Below are 10,207 nucleotides of genomic sequence, written 5' to 3' on the forward strand. Positions count from 1 at the left end.
CCCCCCCAATCTCGTGTACGAGCCCCACTTACTCGGCCAGAAAGTCAATGAGGGACACCTGTGACCGCCTCCGACTGTCGCTTTGTCCAAGAAGGCGATTTGTATTCTCATCGTCGTCTTCCTCTATTTCATCTTGACGACGAAATTGTGCACTAAAAGAACAGGTCAAAGGTCATGATACTACACTTAATAATTTTATATCTAGAGAAAAACTGTTTTGATGAATTTCTCTATGAACAGTGAAACAGAGTTTTACTTTCTATCTGTGGAAAGAGGAATGAAAACGAATTGTCGAGGAAGCTAGAGCAGTCAGTTGACTTGATCTGTTGACAGAGCAGACTAAGACACTAGCTGATAGCTGGAGTATTAGTAAAAACGGTCATGCTCTTTGCTTTTATTACATTCTTATCTTACATATGGATGTATTTTTTTTTTATAATTCTAATTTATCTTTCACAAAACCGTTTTCTTCTCTAATCTTCAAATGAAAAAGAATATTTTTTTTTCTATATTAAGTTGTGTACCTTTAAATTCCAAGTTTCTTTTAAAATGTCAAAATGCAATGATAAAAGTGAAGACAGACTTGATCATTTTCATTTAGCTTTGACTCAGAGTAGACAAAAGACGAGGAAATCAAAGAGGTTTCAGTCTGAAGCTTCAGGAATTTAACACTAAGGCTCAAGATTATAATCAATTGATTTTCGGAGCGAGAGATTATCCATACAAATGTCAGAGGACTGTAGATGCATAACAATACATTGAACAGCTGTGAGAAATTAAATAACATTCACAATTAGACACGAATACACTTAAAAAGTGTTACACAGGCACAAAACAGGGACCTAAACACAACTTTTGTTTTTCTCATTTTAATGTCTGTGAATCTGATTTTATTTCGTGGTTTTTCTTTTTCTTTGTGATAAAAAATTGAAATTGGAATAATTCAAAGTAGGACATTTAGTGATGTTGTTGAGAGGATCTTAATAGATCAGAAATATCATTCACAGACTAGAACTGAATCTCCATCCTAAAAAGAGCACACGTTCTGTGACAGCAGCACTAGTTAACACTGATGACGTAGAGAGAAACAGGTGCTTGGTTTGTGAGCAATTAAATAGGCAAGCATTCAGGGCACTGGGACTCCACAACATGCTGGGAACACATGGAGGCATGCATACAAACATGCATTAGTTAACATGCGCCAATATCACACACAAACGTGTCAAAGTCATGCACAGGATAGTTAGGTATGTCTCTACACATTCCACATGCAAAATGCAGTTGCTTACAAACTTTATAGTGATACAGATTTATCCATGAGATTGTTCCAAAATTATTTATTTCAAAACGGTTTGTACTATTTTTTCAGATCTTGTTTGAAACAAATATCTCATTAACTGTATCTGAATGAAAAGCAGCCACATGTATATATATACTGACACGAACCTTATGACATTGTTTTGCAACTTTCGTGGGAATTACTTCCCTTGAACTACATAACAGATATTTTTTTGTCTAAGGATGTTGCAAAACAAAGCAATAAGATTTGCATTGTATGTAAATTATAAGAAAACGACATGAAAACTCCACTCACTCATGTTCCTCAATGAGTTTTTGTATGAGGAGGTAAGTTGGAACATCATTTCTGAAAATAACCCCACAATAAGACAAAAACCAATGGACCAACAAAATATCACACACACATAATTTAAGGGATAGAGAGTTTGGGTATCATTCCACAGCACATTCTGTGTAAAACAACAACCAACTGTCACACAATGGCCGAAATAAAAACAAAAATATGTGTACCGATCAAACTTTCTCAACTTTTTTCTTTGTGGCAAATTGGGAAGTCAGAGGAGGATATGGAAAAAAGAAGAGAAAAATAAAAATGTCTAGAAAAATAATAACCCAATACCTCATGCAAAAAATGTATCATGTTTTAATTAATAAATTACACTGTTGCTAAATACTGATGTATTAATGGCAACGTTTCGAAAACAAAGACATTAAAACAATCTAATGTTGATGCTATCATCCTAAACCATTTATCAATAATTCAATGCCAAACGATAAACCTTCAACTGCTCAAGGCAAAATAAAATACATTTATATATATATATATACCTACAGCCCGACTATACCGTGTCTAACAACATACCGATAAAGCTTTGCTCTTCTGTGCATTAAAACGAAAACATAAAAGTTTTACATCCCGTAACTTTAAATGCTTATACATCCATGGAAATAAATCGATATAAAGAACAAGAGGTCCATCGGCCTGTATCACTCACCTGTTTCTTTTGTTATCTGAACTATATAACAATTTTAAATCACTCTCCAAACTTTAGACCATGAATTAAGACAGATTTAGTAAGAGCAATGACAGGACCATTTTATGCCATTAGGTAATACTGATCTTGTAGAATTGAAAATTAGTCAAAAATGTCTTGGCTAATATAATCAGAAGACAATGAATATCCGTTTCAGATTTCAAATCAACTTGTAAAAACTTGTGACGAGATGATCATTTGCATCATTTGATCAAATGTTTTAAGGTTTGTCGGATTTCCCCCTTTTTAACCCCTCTACTATGCCCCCTTTTTAACCCCTCTACTATGCTCTCAGGAAGAGCTACATCTTTAATTAATATAAAACGGAATCCATTTCATCCAGGTATGTTCAATGTTTAAAGAAAATCTCTCCACTCATACTGAAGATTTTTTTGAAAGACTTCACTTTTCTCTGTCCCTGGGGGAGTGGGGGCACATCCTTAATTTACACAACAATGAATATCCCTAGGCTAGGTAAACTCCATGTCATATTGGTCAAAATCTCTTCATCTGTACTAAGACAACTTTTAAATATAAACTCATATGTTCCCCTTTTGGGCCCAGCCCTTCTGCCCCCAAGAGAGCTACACTCTTCTTTTATATAAAATTTGATTTTCTGGTCCAAAGGATGCTTCATAGCAAACTTGGTTGAAATTTGTTCAGCCATTCAGAAAGAGTGTACTTTAAAAGCGACAGACGGACGACTGACAATGCGCCACAGCATAAGCTCGCCTGACCTTATAGGGCCAGGTGAGCGAAAAATGCAAATAAAGACAGGACATATGAAGTTTATTCAGTAAAAAGCTATGAATAATTTATTTTACAAGTTCTTCTATTCTGACAAATAACCTATTGGCAAGCTAGTTACAGGTACTTGACATATGAAACCAACTATATTTTTAGTAACCAATATTTTATTGATACAAGAGAAGCAATACAATGTTTATTATTTGGGATCCAATATCAGATTGGCTGATGATACATGGGGATAGGATTGAGAGGTCAGATAAGTAAACTGTTATTTGACCACCTGTTATTTTACAACCCCACCCTCATAAGTGCAAACTACAAAATTATTCCAAAGGTTTTCTCTCGTGCTAGACATTTTTATTCTAATTTAAACCCTATTTTAAATATGCTTTCATTACATGAAAATCACTTGGTTAAATCCAGCTCTGTTACAAAAATAAGTTGTCTCATACATACATATGGGTACCAATTCAACCCAGGAAAGTATACAAGTAGAGGGACAGTGCATAAAAGTCAGGATCTCAAACACCCAAATACAGAGGTATCAGTCACCATGGTGACCGAATATCAGAAGGTTAGTTGGCTCTACTGAGTTAGTGATTCTACAGGTAAGTCAATTTGAGGGGATATTTTTAAATTAACCATTATTTGGAAACTTTCCAGTGAAATTAAATGATTGTGATGAATGGTACTGCATGTATACTGTACACTTGTTTAGGTTTATGTAAAGGATATATATTGTATTTCATTTCAGAAAAAAAATTCAAATTCATTTTATAGAAATTCTTTTATTGTAATGAAATTGAAAAGATTGCAAAACAGATTAAAACAAAAATGGGTAACAATAGTAAAAATCATATAATTTACTGGAACAAAGTTTTGAGAAAAAGGATAGCGGAAGGTAAGAGTATACATCACTTACTGTTTGGGGTCTTTGTGTACTTTTCTTTCACCTGTAATGTAAGATGTAAGTCAGTAAATAGTTGACACAGATGTCTCTTAATATACAGGTACAGGTACAGGTATAACGGTCATATCTACACAACATACCTCAACAAGGTAATATGGCTGATGGCAAAAACCGTTACTGATAAAGGATGTTACCCGTCATTTCGATAGATACTTGTAGAAAACCTGACTGATTTCACATGTTATCTGGTAATAAGCAAGATACTGGTATAAAACACACTGATGTCAGACGTTACCTGGCGATATGGCTGTGGGTATAGAGGATGTGGACAAGGATTTGGTAATACTGGTATAAAACACACTGATGTCAGACGTTACCTGGTGATATGGCTGTGGGTATAGAGGATGTAGACAAGGATTTGGTAATACTGGTATAAAACACACTGATGTCAGACGTCACCTGGTGATATGGCTATGAGTATAGAGAGTGTGGACAAGGATTTGGTAATACTGGTATAAAACACACTGATGTCAGACGTTACCTGGTGATATGGCTGTGGGTATAGAGAGTGTGGACAAGGATTTGGTAATACTGGTATAAAACACACTGATGTCAGACGTTACCTGGTGATATGGCTGTGGGTATAGAGAGTGTGGACAAGGATTTGGTAATACTGGTATAAAACACACTGATGTCAGACGTTACCTGGTGATATGGCTGTGGGTATAGAGAGTGTGGACAAGGATTTGGTAATACTGGTATAAAACACACTGATGTCAGACGTTACCTGGTGATATGGCTGTGGGTATAGAGAGTGTGGACAAGGATTTGGTAATACTGGTATAAAACACACTGATGTCAGACGTTACCTGGTGATATGGCTGTGGGTATAGAGAGTGTGGACAAGGATTTGGTAATACTGGTATAAAACACACTGATGTCAGACGTTACCTGGTGATATGGCTGTGGGTATAGAGAGTGTGGACAAGGATTTGGTAATACTGGTATAAAACACACTGATGTCAGACGTTACCTGGTGATATGGCTGTGGGTATAGAGAGTGTGGACAAGGATTTGGTAATACTGGTATAAAACACACTGATGTCAGACGTTACCTGGTGATATGGCTGTGGGTATAGAGAGTGTGGACAAGGATTTGGTAATACTGGTATAAAACACACTGATGTCAGACGTTACCTGGTGATATGGCTGTGGGTATAGAGAGTGTGGACAAGGATTTGGTAATACTGGTATAAAACACACTGATGTCAGATGTTACCTGGTGATATGGCTGTGGGTATAGAGGATGTAGACAGGGATTTGGTAATACTGGTATAAAACACACTGATGTCAGACGTCACCTGGTGATATGGCTATGAGTATAGAGAGTGTGGACAAGGATTTGGTAATACTGGTATAAACCACACTGATGTCAGACACCACCTGGTGATATGGCTGTGTGTATAGAGAGTGTGGACAAGGATTAGGTAATACTGGTATAAAACACACTGATGTCAGATGTTACCTGGTTATATGGCTGTGGGTATAGAGGATGTAGACAAGGATTTGGTAATACTGGTATAAAACACACTGATGTCAGACACCACCTGGTGATATGGCTGTGGGTATAGAGAGTGTGGACAAGGATTTGGTAATACTGGTATAAAACACACTGATGTCAGACGTTACCTGGCGATATGGCTGCGGGTATAGAGGGTGTGGACAAGGATTTGGTAATATTGGAATGTGGAACTGTCAGAATTCTGGAATCTTCATCAGCGGATTCACCACTCTGTCCCCCAAACTCCTGTTGCAGTTGGTGAGACTAGAAATCAAACATATCAATACAAATTATAAACATTTCAAATTCACCCTTAAAAAAAACAGTGATGACCTCCCTAAGATATTTCTCTAACAACTTTTTCACAAATAGTAAAACTTTAATAATCAAGTCATCATATAAATCTTACAGTAAAGACAGAGCTTTAAGTGTGTAATCCAGAGACTTTTACTGGGACAGAAGATGGCTGGAGGAACATTAACTGGGACGGAAGGTGGCTGGAGGAGCATTTACTGGGACGGAAGGTGGCTGGAGGAGCATTTACTGGGACGGAAGGTGGCTGGAGGAGCATTTACTGGGACGGAAGGTGGCTGGAGGAGCATTTACTGGGACGGAAGGTGGCTGGAGGAGCATTTACTGGGACGGAAGGTGGCTGGAGGAGCATTTACTGGGACGGAAGGTGGCTGGAGGAGCATTTACTGGGACGGAAGGTGGCTGGAGGAGCATTTACTGGGACGGAAGGTGGCTGGAGGAGCATTTACTGGGACGGAAGGTGGCTGGAGGAGCATTTACTGGGACGGAAGGTGGCTGGAGGAGCATTTACTGGGACGGAAGGTGGCTGGAGGAGCATTTACTGGGACGGAAGGTGGCTGGAGGAGCATTTACTGGGACGGAAGGTGGCTGGAGGAGCATTTACTGGGACGGAAGGTGGCTGGAGGAGCATTTACTGGGACGGAAGGTGGCTGGAGGAGCATTTACTGGGACGGAAGGTGGCTGGAGGAGCATTTACTGGGACGGAAGGTGGCTGGAGGAGCATTTACTGGGACGGAAGGTGGCTGGAGGAGCATTTACTGGGACGGAAGGTGGCTGGAGGAGCATTTACTGGGACGGAAGGTGGCTGGAGGAGCGTTTACTGGGACGGAAGGTGGCTGGAGGAGCATTTACTGGGACGGAAGGTGGCTGGAGGAGCGTTTACTGGGACGGAAGGTGGCTGGAGGAGCATTTGCTGGGACGTTTCAAGGTTTCTCACGAATAGTCACCTGATCAGTGGCGCTTACAGTTTGATATATGCCCCTTACAATCCTCAAATGTCCCCCACTTCAACGTCCAAAAGGTCCCCCACCATCTCCCACTTCAACGTCCAAAATGTCCGCCGCCATCTCCCACTTCAACGTCCAAAATGTCCGGCACCATCTCCCACTTCAACGTCCAAAATGTCCGCCACCACCTCCCACTTCAACGTCCAAAATGTCCGCCACCACCTCCCACTTCAACGTCCAAAATGTCCGCCACCACCTCCCACTTCAACGTCCAAAATGTCCGCCACCACCTCCCACTTCAACGTCCAAAATGTCCGCCACCACCTCCCACTTCAACGTCCAAAATGTCCCCCACCGTCTCCCACTTCAACGTCCAAAATGTTTCCCACCATCTCCCACTTCCAACGTCCAAAAGGTCCGCCACCATCTCCCACTTCAACGTCCAAAAGGTCCCCCACCATCTCCCACTTCAACATCCAAAATGTCCCCAACCATCTCCCACTTCAACGTCCAAAATGTCCCCCACCATCTCCCACTTCAACATCCAAAATGTCCCCAACGATCTCCCACTTCAACGTCCAAAAGGTCCCCCACCATCTTAGTTGTAGTTGTGTTTTATCAATAAACAATTACTAAACGAGCCAACATACTGGTACCTTTCTATCAATAAACAATTACTAAACGAGAAAACATACTGGTACCTTTCTATCAATAAACAATTTCTAAACGAGACAACATACTGGTACCTTCCTATCAATAAACAATTACTAAACGAGAAAACATACTGGTACCTTTCTATCAATAACCAATTACTAAACGAGACAACATACTGGTACATTTCTATCAATAAACAATTACTAAACGGGACAACATACTGGTACCTTTCTATCAACAAACAATTACTAAACGAGACAACATACTGCTACCTTTCTATCAATAAACAATTACTAGACGAGATAACATACTGGTACCTTTCTATCAATAAACGATTACTAAACGAGACAACATACTGGTACCATCCTATCAATAAACAATTACTAAACGAGAAAACATACTGGTACCTTTCTATCAATAAACGATTACTAAACGAGACAACATACTGGTACGTTTCTATCAATAAACAATTACTAAACGAGACGACATACTGGTACCTTTCTATCAATAAACAACTACTAAACGAGACAACATACTGGTACCCTTCTATCAATAAACAATTACTAAACGAGATAACATACTGGTTCCTTTCTATCAATAAACAATTACTAAAGGAGATAACATACTGGTACCTTTCTATCAATAACCAATTACTAAACGAGACAACATACTGGTACCATCCTATCAATAAACAATTACTAAACGAGACGACATACTGGTACCTTTCTATCAATAAACAATTATTAAACGAGACAACATACTGGTACCTCTCTATCAATAAACAATTACTAAACGAGTCAACATACTGGTACCTTTCTATCAATAAACAATAACTAAACGAGACAACATACTGGTACCTCTCTATCAATAAACAATTACTAAACGAGACAATATACTGGTACCTTTCTATCAATAAACAATTATTAAACGAGACAACATACTGGTACCTCTCTATCAATAAACAATTACTAAACGAGTCAACATACTGGTACCTTTCTATCAATAGACAATTACTAAACGAGACAACATACTGGTACATTTCTATCAATAAACAATTACTAAACGGGACAACATACTGGTACCTTTCTATCAACAAACAATTACTAAACGAGACAACATACTTGTACCTTTCTATCAATAAACAATTACTAACCGAGACAACATACTGGTACCTTTCTATCCCTGGGTGAGATGAGTTCCTGTTTAAGACCGTATAGTGTTCTGACCAAGGTTTCCCCTACCGAGTCTGGTGAGGTAAACATGCTGGCATCAGGCAGGTCCTGATCTGTAATCACAAGTCAACAAATCAGGAAACTAATACAATATTATTATATAATTATTTATCTTTTATTTTTGTATAAAGGTTGACCTTAATAACAGTATTGACATCATTCTGACTTCTTATTGTACATTCTATAGTGGACAAACAGTTGTCAATTCATACCAAGGTTTGATTATAGAGCTATATCACTAAATATGGTTTCCTTGCCTATAACCTTTCGACACCTACCATTAGGACTTGAGCAAGGCGACTCCCCCGGCGAAATGCTTAGTGCGTCCATGTGTGAGGGGGTGATTCTTGGGTGCTCTAACCCCGCCTCCAGACCTCCCTGGGATATGTGCGGGGTTGGCGGCTCTTTTGCATCCACATAATCATCGTCTTCTGTGTCTTCATCACCATCAAGACTGTTCAGGCTCATACTGTGGGAGGCAGAGGAGAGATACTGGTTTAGGAGACAGGATTGGACGAGTTAGGACACAAAGGAGGGAAATGATGAGATAAGTCAGGAAACGGATTACTAAAGTTTGACTTATTTCCTACATTAATGGCAAATGTTTAATATTTATATTTCATCGGGGTTGTGTTTTTCCATTTTCATTTAAACTCTACAAGAAGGACAACTTTCTATGTGGTTGACAAGCTGCGGTTTGAATTTCATATAATTCTTAAGGAATAAAAATACAAGAGATCCCAGAGGGATCTTGGCGCCCACCATCTGTTAAGTTCTTCCTTTAGTCTTTTTGTTTTCATGATCAGTCTCAAAATATAACATGTACAGCAGGGGATCAAGGGGAACCTACATATCAAATTTGAGAAAGATCCCTGAAGTTATTCCTGAGAAATAGTACTAACAAAACCTTCAATGTCGAAATAATCATAGATGGCTGTCAGTAGGCCATTTTGTTTAACTGATCAGTTTCAAAAGTAAACATGAACAAGAGGCCCATAGGGCCTGTATCGCTCACCTTGATATCTAAGCAATCATGGCAGAATATTCTCCAAATGAGATCCAAGGGAATATGCCAGACCCAAAGGCCAATCCTTGTAGCATATATATCTGTATTCAATTTTTCATGCCCAGCAATTTTATGTATGGTTATGGGGTGGGGATCTCAACTGTTTCCAAGCTGTGACGCAGAAACTAGGTCCCTACGGTTGTGGCCAGACCCCAGGATCAATTCTAATATCATGACTGCATTTGTCTCTTTTTGCCCAGCATTTGTATATATAGTTTTGGGGTGGGGATTTCAACCGTTTCAAAGTTATGACCCAGGGGTTAAGTCTGCAAGGGTGGGGCAAACCCTGGGGTCAATTCTAATATCATGACTGCATTTGTCTCTTTATGCCCAACAATTGTATATATAGTTTTGGGGTGGGGATCTTAACCATTTCAAAGTTATGACCCAGGGGTTAAGTCTCCAAGGGTGGGGCAGTCCCCAAGGCCATCCTGGAAGCATA

The 10,207-nt window shown here is 39.1% G+C and overlaps 1 protein-coding gene across 8 annotated transcripts in view; it reads right to left on the reverse strand.

Moving 5' to 3' along the window:
- Window positions 1-10,207, reverse strand: part of LOC110447417 (A-kinase anchor protein 13-like) — a 232,534-nt gene that overhangs the window by 83,016 nt on the left and 139,311 nt on the right. For 4 of the 8 annotated variants that reach the window (XM_021493092.1, XM_021493088.1, XM_021493089.1 and 1 more), the window contains 6 exons: window positions 8,978-9,168; window positions 8,640-8,752; window positions 5,683-5,818; window positions 4,006-4,036; window positions 1,595-1,645; window positions 33-152 (listed from right to left, as the gene is read on the reverse strand). In XM_021493092.1, coding sequence (XP_021348767.1) covers window positions 33-152; window positions 1,595-1,645; window positions 4,006-4,036; window positions 5,683-5,818; window positions 8,640-8,752; window positions 8,978-9,168 — 642 coding nt within the window. Of the gene's footprint in view, window positions 1-32; window positions 153-1,594; window positions 1,646-1,809; window positions 1,834-4,005; window positions 4,037-5,682; window positions 5,819-8,639; window positions 8,753-8,977; window positions 9,169-10,207 lie in introns of all 8 variants that reach the window. The other 4 variants (XM_021493091.1, XM_021493094.1, XM_021493095.1 and 1 more) reach the window with 4 other exon arrangements.

This window comes from Mizuhopecten yessoensis, unplaced genomic scaffold (assembly GCF_002113885.1).
Source record: "Mizuhopecten yessoensis strain PY_sf001 unplaced genomic scaffold, ASM211388v2 scaffold3349, whole genome shotgun sequence".
NCBI classification, from domain to species: Eukaryota; Metazoa; Mollusca; class Bivalvia; order Pectinida; family Pectinidae; genus Mizuhopecten; species Mizuhopecten yessoensis.